General features: G+C 42.5%; 3 protein-coding genes and 1 long non-coding RNA gene across 9 annotated transcripts in view; 2 read left to right on the top strand and 2 right to left on the bottom strand.

Moving 5' to 3' along the window:
- The first annotated feature begins 577 nt into the window (after window positions 1-577).
- On the top strand, window positions 578-7,478 carry Madm (MLF1-adaptor molecule). 2 transcript variants are annotated; one of them, XM_076791791.1, is made up of 11 exons: window positions 579-1,247; window positions 2,109-2,195; window positions 2,721-2,945; window positions 3,036-3,166; window positions 3,248-3,342; window positions 5,407-5,490; window positions 5,568-5,855; window positions 6,101-6,260; window positions 6,361-6,547; window positions 6,640-6,759; window positions 7,012-7,478. In XM_076791791.1, exons 1-11 carry the CDS (start codon window positions 663-665, stop codon window positions 7,312-7,314), a joined length of 2,265 nt encoding a protein of 754 aa, XP_076647906.1. In that variant the 5' UTR covers window positions 579-662; the 3' UTR covers window positions 7,315-7,478. The 2 variants fall into 2 exon arrangements, with proteins under 2 accessions (XP_076647907.1, XP_076647906.1); XM_076791792.1 differs by lacking the exon at window positions 2,109-2,195 and having other exon boundaries at window positions 578-1,247.
- LOC143356263 (uncharacterized) lies at window positions 3,611-4,978 on the top strand. The gene is made up of 2 exons (XR_013082643.1): window positions 3,611-3,785; window positions 4,408-4,978. It is a non-coding gene; the product is annotated as an uncharacterized LOC143356263 (long non-coding RNA).
- A 1,159-nt stretch (window positions 7,479-8,637) lies between the features above and the next one.
- LOC143356252 (uncharacterized) overlaps window positions 8,638-19,598 on the bottom strand; it is a 31,857-nt gene continuing 20,896 nt past the window's right edge. For 3 of the 5 annotated variants that reach the window (XM_076791777.1, XM_076791776.1, XM_076791778.1), the window contains exons 8-22: window positions 16,349-16,413; window positions 16,033-16,192; window positions 15,801-15,943; window positions 15,037-15,241; window positions 14,818-14,979; window positions 14,478-14,759; window positions 13,807-14,055; window positions 13,394-13,569; window positions 13,186-13,335; window positions 12,618-13,110; window positions 12,261-12,411; window positions 11,962-12,184; window positions 11,761-11,890; window positions 11,573-11,693; window positions 8,638-11,134 (exon numbers count right to left, since the gene is read on the bottom strand). In XM_076791777.1, coding sequence (XP_076647892.1) covers window positions 10,413-11,134; window positions 11,573-11,693; window positions 11,761-11,890; window positions 11,962-12,184; window positions 12,261-12,411; window positions 12,618-13,110; window positions 13,186-13,335; window positions 13,394-13,569; window positions 13,807-14,055; window positions 14,478-14,759; window positions 14,818-14,979; window positions 15,037-15,241; window positions 15,801-15,943; window positions 16,033-16,192; window positions 16,349-16,413 — 3,432 coding nt within the window. In that variant the 3' untranslated portion in view covers window positions 8,638-10,412. Of the gene's footprint in view, window positions 11,135-11,536; window positions 11,694-11,760; window positions 11,891-11,961; window positions 12,185-12,260; window positions 12,412-12,617; window positions 13,111-13,185; window positions 13,336-13,393; window positions 13,570-13,806; window positions 14,056-14,477; window positions 14,760-14,817; window positions 14,980-15,036; window positions 15,242-15,800; window positions 15,944-16,032; window positions 16,193-16,348; window positions 16,414-19,598 lie in introns of all 5 variants that reach the window. The other 2 variants (XM_076791779.1, XM_076791780.1) reach the window with 2 other exon arrangements.
- Window positions 16,489-18,487, bottom strand: LOC143356262 (uncharacterized). Its single transcript, XM_076791799.1, has 2 exons — window positions 18,119-18,487; window positions 16,489-17,561 (listed from the first exon to the last, which is right to left on the bottom strand). Exons 1-2 carry the CDS (start codon window positions 18,169-18,171, stop codon window positions 17,237-17,239), a joined length of 378 nt encoding a protein of 125 aa, XP_076647914.1. The 5' UTR covers window positions 18,172-18,487; the 3' UTR covers window positions 16,489-17,236.

The raw sequence follows: 19,598 nt of genomic DNA, 5'->3' as shown, positions 1-19,598 counted from the left end.
ACGAACCGTGTTAAATTTTGAATATGCCGTGAAACTTTATTTGGATAATAAAAAGTGTAATTGAAGCATTTACGATAACTGCATATATAGAGGATTTTATGCATTTATGACAAAAATGAGTAGGTGCAATTTAAAACAGTGAAAAGTTTGGAAGAATTTAAAAATACTGTTATATTATTTTCTATAAAATTAATCTCTACTCCACTTCAGTTTGTTGCAATTCAGATAGAAAATTTTTCTTTTGCATAAAGATTCGCTGTCTAAATAATAACTTTTCATCCGATTATGAATTATTCTAAATTCGTTTGAATTGCTCTCTGCAGAAATGTACTGAATGTCACGATATGCTATGATTTCAATCGATAATTAGATTCGAAAAAATTCTATATTATAAAGGAATGTGTCGAGTCGCTGGATGAAACTGGATGAAACGAAACGGTTCAGTCACGAACTACGCTGCACTATAGAGGTAGTCGTATGCAGGACGAGATGGGTTAGGTGATTGGTGCTGCAGAATACGGGCTTCGAGGATCTTGAGAAGGTAGTTTTGATTCTAGTCGGCAGATAGCGGTTGGATCGACCCGAAAAGGGGTGCGGTACACGGTGATCGCCATACTGGGCGAACGTGACCGAAGACAGAGCGAAAATGAATACCAGAGTGTATGTCACATCGAACCTATTTCGCTCATAGCAGAGGTTTTTATTTTGACAGTGTGATCAGCGAGCGGCTCGCGCGATGTCCGGTACACCGGCCAAGCCCTGAGGGAGTCCAGAAACTGTGGATTCGTGCGCGTGACCGCGTAAGATCAGAAATATCGCAGCTCGGGTTTCCTGCGACTCGGGTTGTCGCTGCATGTGTCACTGTGAGTGCTGCTGCTACTGCTACTGCTACTGCTACCGCGGCTGCTGCTACTGCTGCTGCCAGATCACACACTCGAGACTTGACGTTCGCTCCTAGTTCCCCGTTCTCCGTTCACGTGTCCACGCGCGTGTGTAATTCCTCGGCGGCGGTGCACAGATGCAACATTGAGGAGCTACTCCGTCGGATAATAGCCACCGATGAGTTTGGCCGCGTTGTGCTCTGTTCGGTGCTGCTCCTTCAATTAATCGCGTGTGTGATGCCCGGGAGTCGCTCCAGCACGGACCCAGAGCACAAGTCACCGCGGGAAAGTGGTGAAGATTCCGAGGATGAGAGTGAGATCCTGGAGGAGAGCCCCTGCGGGCGGTGGCTCAAACGCCGGGAAGAGGTACACACAATTTCTTCTTCTTTCTCGTCTTTTTCTTCTTCACCTTTCTTGGTACACCTCTTTTCATCGTCATACATCTTGTCCATCCGTCTCTGTTCGTACCACACGTTTGTCCACTCGTACATGGATACGGGGTCATCACGGTTTGTACAGCTCCTAACACGATGGACGTGTATGTTTCTCTGTATGTATCGTAACCACTGTCGTCAGGTTTGTACCACAGAGCTGGGAAGAAATGTTCTCCGCGAGAAGCCTAGCTCTCGCGGGGAACTTTGTTTTGATCGCTTCCGTGGGACTGTTGCATCTTTCGTGGTGCGAAGACTAAACGATGTTCATAATTCTTACGATTGTCTTGAAAGATGTTGTTTCTTCAAGAAAACCACGCAAGAAAGTTGGAGTAACGACATATATGTACTAAGATTTGTTTAAACTGTAATTGTTTGTAGAAATTTTTTACATATTTTTTTTTGTAAGCATAGAATACCCTCGATCAAACGGTATCTGCGAATTGATCTCCAACAACTTCTTGGCACTAAGCTTTTACAGACGGCAATCTCTTTCATATTTCATCCTAAAAATAAATTGGCATAGTTGGACCACACTTACATTAACACAAGACTTGTTTTGTTCTAACACGTTTTTCTTTGTTATTTCTTACAGCTTTGAAAAACAGAAAACTATTGGAAAAAAAGGATTGAAGTTTGTTTTATAGTGCTTAAGGATGATTTCTTTCTGTACACTAAGCATTTGTTTATTTCAGTGTAACACCAATAACGCCTGTTTCGGTTGAAAAGTAGTACTAAACAAAAGTAAACAACATGTTTGTCTATTTGTTGTTCAATAACTATTATTTTATGTTAGGTATACGTAGGTTCCAAGTCCACGTTAGCCGAAGGCTCTACCTTTGGAGCAGCCAGAGGCAGTGAAAACGAAGTCACTGAAATGGAGGTATGTCTATTTAAACGAAAATAGGCTATCTCTTCTGTTTTGTATTGCATTCCAGTCTGTGTTTTGAAAATGTTTGAGGATCCATTTATTTAATTTAGGAAGGAACACTATATTTATTGCTTTGGTCTAGTATAATGTGAATACCTACAATGACAATCCCTTCTCTAAGCGAGCAGCTTCCCCTCCTTAAATTCCTTGCAAGGTCACATTAATGTAATGGCAAATAGGCATGAAATTGTTTGAGTTGTGCTTCGAGTTCACTTTAAAATGAATGATTGCAGTAACATATTCTGTTACTCCATATATAGATCCTTACAATGTATTAATAGCCTGGTCTTGTAAATAAATCGATGTATATATTACACTTGTAAACTATAGGTATAAATAAAACTAACTTTCTGCGTTTTATGCTGTTGATTTGCATTGTGTAAACAATGTGTCGAGTATTTTAGAAGCAATGTATATATGTGTGTGTGTTGGCTTGCATAAAGTAATATATTCTTATGAATAATGTTCATTACTTAGGTGGAGCAACGTGATGTACCAGGAATCGACTGTGCCTACTTGGCTATGGACACGGAGGAAGGAGTCGAGGTCGTTTGGAATGAGGTGCAATTTTCTGAAAGGAAAAACTTCAAAGCACAAGAAGAGAAAATACAACTTGTATTTGAGAACCTGACACAATTAGAACATCCGAATATTGTTAAATTTCATAGGTATTGGACAGATACTCACAATGATAAGCCTCGAGTGAGTGGCCAAACATAATTCTGTTTCGATGTTCTTGGAATGTTTAATAATCGCTTATTGCTACTTATCGTACTCTTTATTGTTTCACAGGTTATATTTATAACTGAGTATATGTCCTCTGGGTCATTGAAACAGTTCCTAAAACGAACAAAACGTAATGTAAAAAAATTACCCTTGCAAGCATGGAAACGTTGGTGTACCCAAATATTATCTGCACTGAGGTAACTTGTGATTTTTTACTTTTCGGTCATAGATGTATAATACATATATTATGTATATTAATCTGGTTGAAAATGTTTCAGTTATTTACATTCCTGTTCACCTCCGATTATTCATGGAAATCTCACTTGTGACACTATATTTATTCAACATAACGGACTTGTAAAAATTGGCTCGGGTAAGTACTTTCGTGGCAAAATGTAAAGAGGTTTTCATTTCGAGAAGGAAACTATATATATATACACACATGTATATATATACGTTGAGAGTACAGAGTCTTGAACATATATCTGTACTTTATGTAATGAAACACTCTGCTAACAAGTATGAATACATAGTTGCTCGTAGGTATTGAAGAGAGAGCACTTATCCTAAAATGAAATAATTTAGTGTACATTGGAATAGGAGTTTGCAAGGAGCTTCCCTTTTTTTATTCACAGGACAATGAGAGGCTAATAGTTTTGTTTCTCATAATTTTCATGGAAGAAAGTAATGCAAAAATAAAAAATAAAATATTTCACAGTATAGGATTGTTAACGACCGATCGGTGAAGTTAAAAAAATGTAAACAACTGTAAACCTAACTGGTATTTATTTTGTTCTTACATGGGGTACATGCAAAGTACGTATATTGCTATTACTGTGATTGTCTCGTACGATAAGCCAATTGACAGTAATAAATCAATTTTTCTACAATTACCGAATCAATCTCTGCCTGACAGATAATGTAATCTAACTAAACTGACGTATGAACAATACTTTGATACAAATCCTAAAAAGATCATATAAATGTGTGGAAGAGAGAGAGAGAGAGAAAGAGAAAGGGAGAGCGTGATTAATTTCTGTCGTTCAAAGAATATCTCGTTTGGCGCTATAACGTAATCATTCTCGAATGAGATAATATTAATTGATTCTTGTAACGAGATGAATGACGTGTGAGGCAAAGGATTACTATTTTTACGGATATCCCCAATAACTCTACTGGAAACTCTATATATGTGACTTTACACTTCATTTTAATATTGAGTCGATCACTTTTCTAGATACCATATCTTACGATCACTGTAACTGTGTTTTATCATATTCGTTCTGCATACATATACATACATATGCATACATATGCATACATAGAAGTTTTTTTTGTTGTTGTACATGTCCATTAGTAACGTCAATCTGTTAGAAAGATTGTGTATGAACTGCTTTTACATATTAGGAGTAACTTGAGTCCTCATTTTTAATTGTAGCAGATAGGCTAAATCTAGATAATGAAACAAAAACACAGCAAAGATCTTCGAAGAGAGAGGAAGTACAAAAGTCGTACTTTCGCCCCCATCCGGAGGAGTCGATCGAGCGACAGCGACCATCCTCGATTGGTGTAAATTCTGAAAAAGATGGTGAATTTGATGGAAATACATTTGGCAGATAACCAACGACTATTGCCAGCTAAGTAATTTAGGCGTACAGAGGTAAACATTCCCATTTATGTATATACATTATATACATCTTAATTACTGGTAGACTGGATATATGTTCCTACAATATATTAATATATTTCTTTCGTTTAATACCGTTAGTGCCATATACATTGCACTATTCGTCCCTCGAGTCAATGAATTTATCGTCTGCGATAAGGATAGACTGTTTTCTGTACTTTGGTCCTTCTGAATCATTCAGCGCACGCATCTCTATTGTATTCTAATATTTTTTTGTACCTTTGGTCACCAATAAAACGAGATCCTTGAATCCCGTTCCCGTTGCTAAAAGTTTCATCGCTACTCGATGAAAGTGTCTCTTTAATATAATCAAGTATACACATGTATATATGTTTTAATTTACATTTGCATAATAGAATTTTGCATACTGCATCGTATCCGATTGTCGTTTTTAAAGAGGCACTTTTGTGGTATATAAATGTGTCCAAGAGAAAAAAGAATATTAACTGTACGAGGGCTCAAGTTACTCTTAGGATAAACTTTCAGTTACAACATAATTTTTCTAGCGGTATATTAATTTACTTGTTACGGCAGAGGTGGCAGGTAATTCCAGCAGAAGACCGTATCCACAACCTATTTTCCTATATTTTTGTATTCAGGATGACTCGCAGAATTCCTGCTGCCTCGTACAAACGATTTTTCTAACACGTTGCTTGTCGAGATCTATCGTATAAATATATCACCTTCGTGTGTGTACAGTAGAACGCACGACGACTGAATCTAATATTGTTCTTCTTGGTCTAATTACAGTGGCTCCGGATGCGATTCACCATCACGTGAAAACTTGTAGAGCAAACATGAAGAACATGCATTTTGTAGCACCTGAATATGGAAGTAAGGGGGACTCACTAGAACCGCGCGTCTTCAAATGAACTCGCATTGAAACCGTTTGCGTTTCGTCTTTTTTACAGATTCTGTGACACCTGCCATTGATATTTATTCGTTCGGTATGTGCGCGTTGGAAATGGCTGCGTTAGAAATCCAAGGGAACGGCGATAGCGGAACAATCGTAACCGAGGAGAACGTTAGGAAGACGATAGAATCTTTAGACGATGTCCAACAGAAAGACTTCATCCGGAAGTGTCTTCAAGTAGACCCGCTTAGTAGACCAAGCGCCAGGGAACTCCTTTTTCATCCTGTCTTGTTCGAAGTACATTCGTTGAAATTACTCGCAGCCCATGCACTGGTCAATTCTGCTAGTAAGTGTACGACACACGTATTCATTATAGGACACATAGAATTAGCCCACGGGTCGTTCCGTATGCAAATAACTAATGTATTCTACTCGGATAATAATTCAATTTGCGTTATCTTGCGTCGTTTCACGACAGAAGGTGCACTAGATATAAGTAATTTTTTTAAGTGACGGTATACGATAAGTTGATTGTAATGATGTAACTAGTTTAATGAAGAAACTGATAACGCGTTTTCGTCGGTGTTTCAGCCAACATTTCAGAGACGATAACCGACGAGGTGTTGCAAAGGCTATACGGACCGGACACGGTGGTAGCCGAAATCAAATACCAAGGTCTACCGCCTCAGCAGATTCGGTTAAGTGATATCCCTGTTACAGAAAAATTAGAGAAGTTTGTCGAAGATGTAAAGTGAGTATAACCCGACGATGGTAGACGATAGTCGCAGGGGTGAGTTCTCCAGCATGGTCGTCGCCACATTAACGGTACCAATGATCCTTTCTGTCGACAGATATGGAATATACCCGTTGACAGCATTTATGGCGAAACTACCGCCGCCAGTTCGGCCCAGGGCGATATCGCCCGAGGTGACCGAATCGGTCAAGTCGGTTACGCCAGAGCCAGTGGACGTTGAGTCTCGAAGAGTAGTTAATATGATGTGTAACGTTAAGCCTAGAGAAGAGAGTTGTGAATTACTTGTGAGTGGCCAAGCGAGATGTTACTACTGTGTAAGAAACCACCGCTGACAAATCGTTTCCTCTTCTTTACGCCTGGTATATATATTTTATAGATGACAATATTGTTACGAATGGACGACAAAATGAATAGGCAATTAACGTGTCCTGTGAGCCAAGTAGACACGTCGCTGCTTCTCGCGCAGGAACTTGTACATTTTGGGTTCATTAACGAGGTAATTATCACAGTCCCTTGTATGACATTACTGATATGGCGCGGAAGCAAGAAATTAGGCGTCTCTTCGAACACGCACGCTTCTTTCTGTTAGCACTATTCGGTCAGCGTGCAACAGGTAAAAATGATGTTGTAACTATAAAGGGGAAGCTAGGGATCGCGCCAGAGACGCCTAAATTTCTGCTCCCCGGGCATAGAGAATTATGCGTTCACACGAGCAACGTTTTAAAGGGAGTACAATGATTTTTTGTAGAACGATCGTGATAAGATAGCGAATTTAATCGAAGAGGCATTAAGGAGTTGCTTTAACAAGCAAATGATGACACCAGGAATGGTATCATTAACTAATCTTCCCACCCAAACTACTTTACTGCTGCCTGGTCCAGAATTTCCATGCTTGCAACACTTTGATAACTCGATGTATAACGCGTCAACATCCAATAGTGATAGTGTAACTAACCCGCTGCCAAAAACCTCAGGTCTCCCCGTGTCGAGTAACACGAGCAAAAGTCACGACGAAGCTGAACCACCGACGAATACTGAGAGCGGTAGTTAACCATCCAGGATATCTGGTAACTCAGTTCACTGTGCCACTTTGCACGCTCTATGTATAGACTGGCTATGTATTTTTATATTTAAGTAAACAGGAGGAAAGAATGGAATTAAAAACGATTAAAAGAAACAACAAAAAAAAAAAGGGAAAAAAGAATAAAAAGAAAAGGTGCCGTGGCTAAACCACTAGGCTCGACGCGCAGTATAATCTTCTAGTATTGATTTGTTCTCGGGAACGTGAGATTTTCTTCACGAAGCTGTCCCGCCTTGAATTCTTTTCATTTGTCGGCTCGTCAACCGTTTTTTCGTTTTTTTTTATAAGCTATAAAATAATTTTAGGAAGCGAGATTATAAACAAAAAAAAAAATGAAGAAGAAAATAAAAGAAATAAATAAAGACCGTGTCCTACGATTTCAGTTGAGGAGAATGTTGAGATTACGAGTGTAACAAGTATAAGAAACTGCGTCTAGTTATTACGAATCAGTCTATTCCTGTTTCACGTGTCTGTTGTCACCCATCATTAGGCTGATATAAAGGGCATTTTTACTAGAAAAAACGTTTTAATTCTTCGAAAGCTTTGGTAAATAATTTAAAGTAATAATTGAAATAAAAGCAAACAAAAAAAGAAAGCAGGGAAATGAAGGAAATTACCTTGTGTCGCAACGTGACGAAATGTATCATAAAAATTTATTTTGTATATACAATTTGACGGATCGAGAGACGGCGGAAGAAAACGAAATAATGATTTAATTATTAGCTACGGAATTAGCTTGATCGTACAGCAACGCGAAAACGATGAACATTAAGGAAGACTACATGAATTCCGCACTTATTTTCGCTTGAATACTCAATACATGTTGTAATTCATCTATACCCCCACCCTACCCCCCCCGGAATCAATCAGATTACCAAATTTATATTTCCTGTTCACAATGAATGAAATAAAAGAAAAAGACCAGGTGTCGTTTCTTTTTGTTTATGTTTATTTTTTCTTTTACAAAGAAAAAAAACAATAAAAAGGAAGAAAACAATAGTAATCAGTTGCAGCCACGGCCCTCCTATACTTCGGTATTATTGATGTGATTAAACCAAGGTTATTAAATCTCGATAAAATTAGCTGAAATCCTTGTAAATAATTTATATTTTTAAGAAAAAAAATCTGTTGACACAGAGAACTAGTCATATAGGTATATTCGAGTGCTAACAAACTAACACCGACCTTATTATGTCTTTTTGCATTTATAACACGTGCTTGGCCAAGAGAATACTGCTCCAATTTCGTACCTCGGTAAAAGAAATTTCAGTGACGCATTTCACTAAGCGAACGACTAACCGTACTAGTGGTAAAGAAGAAGAAAAAAAAAAGAACTATTACCAACAACATAAACTTCGATCTTAAGTATGTAAGTAGACTTATCGAAACTAAATTGAATGTGTATAGCTTTATAATTCAAATTATAAAAACGAGAGAGAAAAGTGCGACGACTAAATCGTGGATATTATGAAAAAGGGCTGTACGATGACAGTGATAAATAAATACTATAACTCGGAATTCCACTGCCTGAAATTTGTTTTTCGTTTCATTGAAACTGTCGCTCCTGTCTTCCTGATATCAGTTTTGGCTTCTGCTCTCCTATGTACTATGTACCTGGACATCTGTGGAAACGGAAAACATGAGTCCGAAAAAATAATGTATTCTATACAAAATTTATTTATGTGACCTTAATAGTGGAAGGACAAACATGAGCTGTCTTCGATGTAAAACATTTTTATGGATGGAGCACAATGGAAAAACGTCCTTAACAAAGAGTCTTCTTAGTAATTGATGTTTTTTAGAACATTTAATGAGATAGACAGAGAGAGAAAGAGAGAGAGAGAGAGAGAGAGAGAGAGTGTGTGTGTGTGTGTGTGTGTGTGTGTGTGTGTGTGTGTGTGTGTGTGTGTGTGTGTGTACGTGTTTGTAAAGAAAAAGTGAGATTGTACATCTTCCGAGTTGTTTAGCTTAACACATTGCAAGCGTAATGTAATACTCTTACAACGCTAGGTCTTTGTCACGTGATCAAACATAACGTTAAACAACATTATAAATGATGATAATAATAACATTTTTTAAAAAGTACTGCAGTCCTTTTATTTGTTTAGATGCGTTCTGTCGAATTTCCCTGTACGATTCTGTTACTACACAGGAATTGGTAAACTGTTGCATCATAAAAACTGCTAACTTGTAAAATCAATTAAATCGTGTTCGAGTATTTTATGATGATTACATAGATCAATGCTCCTCAATGAATCGCGTTATTATTAGGCCAAATGGTCATTCGTATAAATATAGTAGAACTTGAGTTATCCAACTTTTCGAAAATAAATTTCAAATTTCGCGCGTTCACATGACGCAAAGTAGTTCTGGTCGTTTGATGGAAGTTGGCAGTAAATTCGAATACGCAGCGGCTGGCGCCAGAAAAAGTTTCTACTATATTTATAATATACAATCATTGAAAAACATTGAGCACACGTTACTTAAGGGGTCAGACTACTGTGATGTCACCGTATATTCGAGAATTCCCGCTTAACCACTTACCCTATAATATCAAGCTAATCTAAAATAAAATTCTAATTTGCCGTTATAAATATTTAGCTATCGGAGAAAAATTCTAGACATGGAATAGATATAAACTAAGAACGCCGAAGAAGTTCTAGTCGTAGTTATAAAAGAAATCATAAGGAAAGTTTTACAATGGTTTTAACACGTTGACTGTCGCGTGAATTTTCTGCGTTTCACACAAGTCATGTCTATCTCACTCGTACAAACGATCAGAGTCAATAATTGCTATTAGTTACTTGATTTGCACCTTACACTATAATTTAAGGTAATTTCCGAACGAATAAATTAACACTCGGTGCGACTAATTTACAATGGCAGTCAACGTATTAAATGTATAACGTGCTAAAACGAATAGCGGAGCCTCCGAATAGAATATTTAACATTTCCCTGTAGTCCGTTTTTCGGCTGGTAGAGTAGTCGTACCCCTTAAGGAGTTAAGATTACGGACAAATTGACCCCATTACTAGATCGACGAACACGATCGGTATGTCAGACGCGGTTTAAGTGCCGTCTGTGGAGTGCGTGCGGTTCAACAGGTAATCAAGATCGTGAGAGATTCGATCCAGCATACCGCTGGTCGTGGCTTCGCAGTTCGTGACCACGATCTCCGGCGCTTTTTCTTCGCCGTCGGGTTGCTTGCGTTCCGTGGTGTTCGCTATATCGGGGATAACGTTAACGTGTTCTCTGGTCTTCAGCTCGCTGGTCGACAGCAACTCGACGTCGTTTTTAACGGCCAAAGTGACGTCCGGCATGCCAGTCAGACGGGACTCGACGTCGGCGCTGCACAAAACTTTCGCCGAGGCTTCCGGCGCCGGATTATTGTGAGGCATGAAGATCTGCTGGCTCTGCGGCTCCCCCCGATACTTTCCGCAATCCCGAAAGCTGCAGCACTCGCTGCCGTTGAAGGGCTCGCTAATGCAACGGGACGCCCTTGGTGAAAACACGGCGTCGAACGCGATCGTCTCCTGATACTTTCGCGGGCTGGTGCTATAGTTCTCTAGATTTATGTCGTCGGAATGGTCGATCCGTATCTCCGGCAAGAATCGGTTGGCGACAGGGACGGAAGGCTTCGAGTACGAGGACGAGGACTCGCTCACGAACTCGCGCATATCTATGCTACCAGCTGCGATTCCTCGAGCTTCTATGTAGGGCTCGCCTAGGCCCAACAACGACGGAGGAGGCGCCGTGTCGTTCTCCACCTCTGCGCCGCTCTTCGAGCACACTGGCCAAAAGTTGAACAAATTTCAGCTCTAATGAGATACTTAAACCGTGCGGCCTAGGTTCCCAGCTGATATTCTTTCCGGTTTCCGGGTATCGGTCGTGCCCATTTCGAAGATCGTGCATACTATCGCAGGACTGCGGATTCGACCCTTTCTTTTATGATTCTCATCGGCTCGGACGTCTTTCGTTGCTCACCTTCGTTATTAAATTGTGTTCGTAGCGTACCTCCTTTATAAAATATTGAAAGAATTCTGCAGAAGACCATCATTATTGACTAACAATATATCGGTGACAGAACTACGTTTAATAGAAATCCGCAGTCTCGAAGACTCCGAAAGGAACACGACCGGTACTCGGAAACTTCAAACATCGACTACAGGAACCCAGTTTTCGTTCAACGTACTGTTCCACCTGTTTGTAGCCCACTTTCATGAGATACCTTTAATTGGCTCAGATGTGATCTCCTCCTCTGTGCTCTGTTTCCAAGCCAGTTTCTTCAGGATCGAATCGACGATTGCCAACTCGCCGCTCACGATGTAGACCATTATTATGACGAACCCCTTCAAGCACAGAGATTACACTCAGTGATGATATTTCGGGCTGGTATTGTCAGGGAGATGCGCTTACCAGAACAGAGGACAGAGACGCGAATACATAGTGGAAGATGATCGAGCTGGAGTTTATGTAGAAGATGGAGGACGTTTCTATCGAGATCACACCGCAGATGACAATGGCTGCTCGGTGAAGCATTCGTAGCCTGAACAAAAAGCATCTTAACTCTCCGGAAACTATGAACAATTGGTCGGCACGATTGGCAAACGACTCTACCTTGCTTCTATTGCTTCTTTCTTCATAACGTTCTCCCCGACCAGAGCGTGCGCTTTGTGTAAAATACCTAAATATAGCAATACGAATATGAGAAACATCACGGTGGCGCAGGTTACAAATATGTTGTAAACTCCGCTGCCGAAGATCAGCCACCAGGACTCGTGTCTCCATCGCGTGCTCTTGTGTGTGAGCTCCGTGGCTAGCACAGCTAAGATAGGGACACCTGCGTCACATGAAATAATCGTGTTACAGAGAGTTTAATCTAGAGCTTTGTTCTTGTTCAACACGTTTGATTGTACCGGTAATGACTGCGATGACGGTGGGCTGGAAATGTTGGCTGGGTCGGACTTGCGTCAATCCTGCATAAATAATCAACGCTTCTGATATGGGCGCAGACATACCAACGAGGAGGAAAGCTTCGAGAGATATCGCCACAATTGCGTAGGAGCTCTGAAATTAAATGGTATTCGTGATTCTAATTTGATAATACTAGGATAGAATAGAACAGGTGTTTACTCGATACGGGACGTTTATCGGCTAGGAATTTGGGACATATATAGAGTAAACACTGTAAAACAAGTGAAGTAGAAATACAAAAAAATGCGCTGCGAGTACAAAGCAACGATAGAAAGAAATAGGGATTCTGCTGCAAGTACCTCGGGCAGATTGTTGTGCACAGCATATATGAAGACGGCCATTGCGCCAACCAGAGCTCCGCAGCATTGGAGTTTTAGGAAGTTCAGCCAATCCCTGTGCTTCCACCAGAAAGTGCCAAGAATCAGGGAAGACAGGAAACACTGGACCAAGCAGCTGCCGCATCCGAATATGACAATGAACGTGGTCTGCTCCTTCTTCGCCAGCATTACCCTGACTGCGCGCGCTGTTAGAAAAATCGCGTAGGTCCCGGTGTTAGGGCATAAGCAATGAGTGGTAGCGTCGCCCGGCACAGTGTTCACTATACAACTATTCAGATCCCAGCTGCCCGCGTTGTCCAAGAGACCGCAAGACACGTTCCAGAAACTGGACTGGTTCTGGACGTGTCTCATCTGCAGGTCTACCCATATTTTGTTATGCTTGTCCGGGCTGAAGCCTGGTACCGCGACCATCACGACTCGAGAATTGATGCGGAACTCGAGATCGGTGCCATCGCTATCGAAAATCGAACGTTCCAGTTAACGAAATGAGCAGACATCGTATAGTCTTCGGGTCACTCGATTCACTCACTCGAGTTCCTTGACGTAAGTGGCTGGAAGGAAGTGAGACGCGTTTTTGTAGACCACCACGATTCCGTTTAGAGTGTTGTTGGACTTCAGGTTCCTCTGTCGTTTTTTCCACAATCTTATGGTCACCTTGTCGTCGTACCAAGCTGGATATCTAGGAACAAGTAGTCTAATCAAGAGAAAATCCATCATCTCCAACAACCGATAATTACATGGAGTCGTCGATTGGGATCTGGAGCGAATGCGTGATGCTGTCGCCATTGTGTTGTTGCAGCTCTTGAACGTCTACCACCAAGGAAGACAGGGACAGGTGCTTGTAAGTATCAATGGCCGTGTTGGACCAGTGCATCAAGCTCCGTTGCGTGATTTGGAAGAGCAGCAGGACTTTCTGGAAATCGTTGAAGCATTGTTGCTGACTCTGATTTACACGTCCCGTTACTGGACCGACAAACGTGAGTAGGAGCAATTTAATACAGGAAAAACATTAACAAGAATTTAGGAGTATCGAAGCGCTATTTTCAACTTTTGAAAATTACTAAAGAAAGCGAGGTTTGTTAATTAGGTGGTTAAAATTTACTTCTACCGCAGCGCACGTGTGACCCCAGCTTCATTCAGATCACCTTACCCGTTGACTCAAGATCGAACTTTCATCGTGAAGTATTCGACTGATAATGCGTATCAGAGCCTCTGTCGAGGCGTGTAGGTCTAATGGGTCAATATTGTGCTGATAACGCTCGATCTCCGCCAGTATGCCCAATATGCGATCCCCCTCGCCAGGATACAGCGGCAGTTCACGTGACCGTAAAATTTCCCAAAAGGAAAAGATTGTCTGCGACCCCGTGACGTTTTGGTAACCCAGCGTGAGGCTCTTGAACTACAATCGGAAAGAGGGGGCAGCGTGTAGTTAGCTTCACGAACGGATTAGCAAAGTTCAACACTGAACCTACCACGGTCAAACAACCGGTTTTCTATTTCACAGTGTTATTCACCGAATCGACTTCTTTATTTAAGGGCCAAGGGTAGTCACGTGACTTTTGCAGAGTCAGGAGGACGGCAACTGCTGTACCATTTTCTTCTCAAGTCATATAAAGACGAAAACTTTTCACCCGTGAAACCCTCTTTCGCCTATTTTTGTCTGTAACGTGGTCACTCTACCTTATCGCGAATCTACGGAGTCTTGGCCCTTGGCAGATGAAAACCGTACAAAGTGGATTCGATCTTCCCACTTCTGTAGGGTGTTTTTCTATGTTTTGTGGTTGGTAGGTTTAGTGTGAACGATAGTTACCGAACCGATACCTTGTCGTACTGAGCGGTGAACGGTTCGTACAGACAATGAGAAAAGTCCGGGGTCTGCCATTCGGGCGTGGTGGCGTCCTTCATGGAGCATAGTCTGGACACCTTGTCGCCAACGAAATGCTGAGGACACTCGAGCAGTGCCTCCGACCCAGGAGCCGTGTCGGGCCAAGTTAGATCCTGAGATTTGCCTCTTCGACAAATTGGTATGAGCGTCCTGTTGACTATCTCAACCCTAACGGACATGGACTTGTCTGCCACGTTGCAGGTGTATATGGCCGATTTCTGGAAGAGGACAAAAACGATCAAGCAAGAGGATCGGATCAGCTCTGCTGAGACGTACCTGCGCGTTCGTGATCTTCAGTATACTGCCGGCTGGATGGAGATCCTCCCATACTTCGCTGCCGAGCTCCAGCTTCAGCAAAGCTCTGTTTTTCGTCCAGCCAAATCCTATTCCTATGTTGGGCATGTTGGGCGTCATGCACGTCAGCTGCGTGTCACCTCCCTAAAATAGCGGGGGTAGTTATAGCGAATCAATTTAGGGGAATTGGTGTCGCGTTACCTTGTCTATGGTAGCGCTCATGGGCATCACTTTGACGTTGGGCTCGTCCCTTACGTCAACGTAGATGCTTTTACACTGCTGCACGCCCCAGTCGACTACCTGGCAGGTGTATTGACCCGCGTCGAGCATTGTCGCTTTCTCGATGATCAACAGAGAGGTGTGGACGTCCGAACCGTCGTTTGGAAGGTGCCTGCACCGGATATCCCTAATGGACAAGTCGTAAACGGTAATAAAACTAGGTAGCTGGGTCATGCGCTTGGGAAAGAGGACTTTTGCACCCCGGGTCCCTATCCTGAGCTATTTACGAACTCGTTGGTCGAAAGGGTCGAGCCCTCTGGACTAATCCTTTCAGGATAATGTCAAGTGGCCGGGCAGGGATGGGTACAATTTACAGCAGCGGACATATTAAAATGATTTAAGGATGTCAGTGTACAGTCGGCCCTTCTGCAACGCGGCGCGTAAATTATTAGTTGAAGCTAGGGTAAGGGAGCCAATTATTTTTAAAGCGCAATGAATATTGAAAAACATTTCATTAAAATCGGTTATGTTATATATCTTTTTCTTAATATTGGTTATGCTTTGAAAATAAGTGCGATTAATATTAACAGAGTAATTGGTACCCCCACAGTAATTGGGTCTCCCTTATTCTAGTCTGAAGCAGAATTAATCTGATTCGGCTTAACAGGATAATTAAAAGAAGCAAGAAATTTTTATCTGGCCGCTTCTATTTTTCATTAAAATCTAATCTATGCCTCCGCCGTTACCTGGTCGCTTTGCTCGTGTTGACCAGCATGTTGTCCTTGTACCAAGTGAAATTGACGCTGTAGCTCCCCTGAGCGACGCAAGCCAGGGAGATTTGGTCCCCGAGATGAACCTCGTGCTCGTTCGCCTGGTTCAGACGGAGGCTCTGAGGGAAGACAATGGTCGAGCGATAAGGATTCGCGAGGACACCGTCGAAGCTCGTGACAAGGATACGTTGCGTGAACGGACGAGTACCTGCAGTCTGAGAGCCGGTTTCTGCTGGAAAGTGAAGTGTGTCGACTCGAGGGAAATCTCGCTGAGCCGACGACGCTGCACCAGCCTGTTCAGGGATTCACGGATCCTGTCTCCATCCTCCGAGTTCCCGAAGAAGTGGAAAGTGATCTCGGACGTGGGTCTACGTAACAAGCTGAATCAACGACTGTCCCAACTCCTATTCTCTTATTTTACTAAATCAGTCTTTCTTTTTTTTTTTTAATCTACTACAACAACACAGACAACGTTCGGCGTTGAGCGGTAATTCGCCATTTTATTGTTTAATGTACCTACTCACGTCACGCTCAGGATTTGAAAATCCTCCATAGACGAGATATTAGAGTGCCTCAAGTACTTGGTGAGCTGCGAATAGATCAGAACAAGTTCTGCTTAGCGGATTCTCTCGTACGGAAAACGGGGGACAGGAAACGGTCAAGAAATAAATCAGACGAGTTTTTCTGTTCTCGAGCAGTGCTTTTTATTCTGGTAAAAAGGTGTACAATGAAAACTCGACGACGGATTGTTCGGATGTCTCTGCGTCACAAGCCCGACCACCGACAAGATGGTGGATCCGAGATCGAACCGCGCGCAGAGTTACATCTCAATTACCGTGAATTACAAATAGGAAATCACAAAATAGAGTTACAACAGTTTCTGCAATCGACAATTATGAAAATAATCTTCAACAATCCTCCTCCTATCGAAGATTACGGCGTTCAATTTGCGCGTGTGCGCGACCTCGAGCGGCCAGACAGACGGTTGCTCTGTACGACGTTAAACGGCGCGAGATAATGGTCGCCGGGGCTGGCAACAACTGGTTTCGCAATTCGCGGTACATTCCGCACCGTGGGTCGCCGATGATTCTTGCTGATCGCCAGGCGACCACCGACGTGGAACCCAACGAACGTTTCGCAGCGATCGATATCTATCGCGAGGTGCGTAGATATATTCTTATCTCGAGAGCGTCTAGTCATCGTCCGGTATCAAAAGTGCTCGTTTCTTTTTTCTTTATCGGTCCAACGATCCATTCGGTCCGCGGAACGCTGGTCCGCGGAAGAATCGATCGTACACTCTCCCCCGTTGGTCCAACGGCGTTCCTCGGCTTTTCGAACAATAAATCACACGTGTGACTGCGTCCAGTCGAGACTTAAATTCGTTCCGGAAGCTTCCCAAGCGATCCGTGGCTTCACTCGGGGGGATCTAGGAAATATGGATCGTCGTTGCAGATCAGCACGCAGGACAGATCGCCGCTGCCCGGGCACAGATGCTCCTGTATCCTCTCTCTGGACACCCGTAACACCTTGATGCCTGTCTCGCGACAATAGGCCTCCAACAGGATCATCTGCAGATGGCTGGCGGAGTCCATTTCCGTGTCGAATGGCACCAGGCATATGGTCCCCTGGCTGTTCTCGCATTCTTTCGCGGCGAGGGCTCGTAAAGTAGGCAGCATGCCGCAGGTGATGGTCCCCCTGGGACATCTGGAATCTTTCTGGTCCGTCCATAGCGGCCCGCTAAAAATTCAAATCGACAAATCAGTTCCGTGGCGACTCTCTCTCAAAGCATCTAGGCGGCGAAGCAACTTACAATTCCGATTACCGTTCTGACGCAACTGGACCGCGTCCAGAAGCTAATCGGAATTATCAGTGGGCCAGTAGCGTGGTTGGGTTTTTTCGGATTGCAGACACTTTATCTCCGCGATTCTCGAGTGCAAATACTTGGAACCGCGCGATAAACACTCCGTAGTCACGAAGGTAAATACAAGCGTAAATCGGTATGGCGCAATGCGATGCAACGGTTAACCTCCTCGACCCACTCTGAACTTTTTTAACACCGAGTTTTAATACTTGGTCCGTCAAACGAAAAATTCAATGTTTCGAAATCTCTTGAACAAACGAGCGCGCGAGTTATCGGACAAGGGAGAGAGACGATTTAATATTGAAATTGGCAAGAGGACAGCTATTACAAATCAAACGATAGTTTTGCTCGCAGTTCGAACAAAACCGACCACGTTTCCGGCGAAAAAGCTGGCTCGATTCGAGCGTCAAAGTGTATGTAAAAAATACCGTACCTTTCGGTCATAGTGGCGGATCCGTAGGAGTGCAAGCTCTGGCAACGTGTCATATCCGTGAGTATCTCTTCTTTGGTTTTCTTCGAATCACCACCCGTTCCTCGTCTGCACACTTCGCTGAATGTAGGAATTTTCTCGGCTGTGATTGCCAGTTTCTCACGAGAAATCCACTGGATGCCGACCGTTTCCACTGATATTCACTTGAAACTGTGTCCTTTTTCTCTCTCTCTGCTGTCAACTGATAGGCGACACACACGGTTCGCTTACGCAACAACGATCAACTTTCCCCGGTGTCTGTGTATTCTTCGGCAAAATACTCTGATCGGGACTCTACAGGGACCTTGCGTACTCTACGGAGTTCCGGCAGTTAGCGACCTCGAGGCTCGCCGCGCGCTTCTTTTATAGACTACGGTGGCGCCCCCCACCATCGCGTCACCGAACGATGCGCGCGCCGCTTCGGATAAACCGTAGCGCGAGCTTTTCCGTGTACAGGCAGCGTACACACATGCACGCCAGAGCTTTTTATCGACGATACGGTGGGCTTTACCGAGAAACGATGTAGCGCGAAGAAACAAAGCTTCCCGGTACGCTTCTTCGCAGGCGACCATTGCGACATTTCTGTATGACCGATCGTTTAATGATCGTCTAACCCAGACCTTATGGCAAATGACCTGGGAGATGCTACAGTCGATACGTCCACACTTATCCAACAGCGTGCAGCGGGGTTGGAATGTTACTGTTTGAAAATGTCAGAGGTTCGGAACTTTGGAAACTCGATTCATCGTGTATAGTTTTTATAGCGTTCCGAACAATCATGGTTCAAGAGAGACGTGTTTCTCATCTTGCTTCGAAAATTAACACTTTACCTCCCGAGGGGGGCTGTTAATAGCCTTTTCAATAATTGTGCTGCGCCAAATGGGAGCTTAAAAATCTTCTACAAAATAATCTCGAATGAAATTATTTTTTCTTTTTTCGTTATTGAGGGTTTGTTGAAAAATCCTCAGCCATGGGCCTTTAAAAAATTACGGAATAATCGCCGATAGATAATCTGTTAAGAGACTTGTGTTAAATCTATATGTTGATAACCGGACTGCGGATTTTATACGTTTGTCACAAAAATGAGTAATTGGAAACAGCGGAAAGATTAAAAGAGCTTACCATTGTCGATATACTATTTTTAACGTGTAAGAATTATTAATGGAGAAAATAAATTGTCACTTAGCTTCTAGAGTAAGGAACCCCATTACTGTGGGGGTACCGATTACTGTGCCTATATTGATTACACTTATTTTTAAAGCACAATGAATATTGAAAAAGAGACGTACAACATCTATATATTCATTGAATAATATTCATTGTTCTTTACAAAAAAAGTATAATTAATATACGCACAGTAATTGGGTCCCTCACCCTATAGATCGCGATCGATGTATACAAATGTTGTTTTGCATAAAGATCCGCAATCTATTAATGAGATTAC

The sequence above is a fragment of the Halictus rubicundus genome, chromosome 8, assembly GCF_050948215.1.
Source record: "Halictus rubicundus isolate RS-2024b chromosome 8, iyHalRubi1_principal, whole genome shotgun sequence".
NCBI classification, from domain to species: Eukaryota; Metazoa; Arthropoda; class Insecta; order Hymenoptera; family Halictidae; genus Halictus; species Halictus rubicundus.
Note: the sequence above shows the minus strand (reverse complement) of the source record. Positions and strands in the feature narration are given on the sequence as shown.

Coding starts and splice junctions, on each gene's coding strand:
- Madm (XM_076791791.1), top strand. CDS start 663: ATGTCACATCGAACCTATTTCGCTCATAGCAGAGGTTTTTATTTTGAC. Junction 5,856..6,100: donor TGCACTGGTCAATTCTGCTA/GTAAGTGTACGA, acceptor TCGGTGTTTCAG/CCAACATTTCAGAGACGATA. Junction 6,548..6,639: donor AAGAGAGTTGTGAATTACTT/GTGAGTGGCCAA, acceptor TATATTTTATAG/ATGACAATATTGTTACGAAT.
- LOC143356262 (XM_076791799.1), bottom strand. CDS start 18,171: ATGACACGTTGCCAGAGCTTGCACTCCTACGGATCCGCCACTATGACC. Junction 17,562..18,118: donor TCCGCCACTATGACCGAAAG/GTACGGTATTTT, acceptor TTGAATTTTTAG/CGGGCCGCTATGGACGGACC.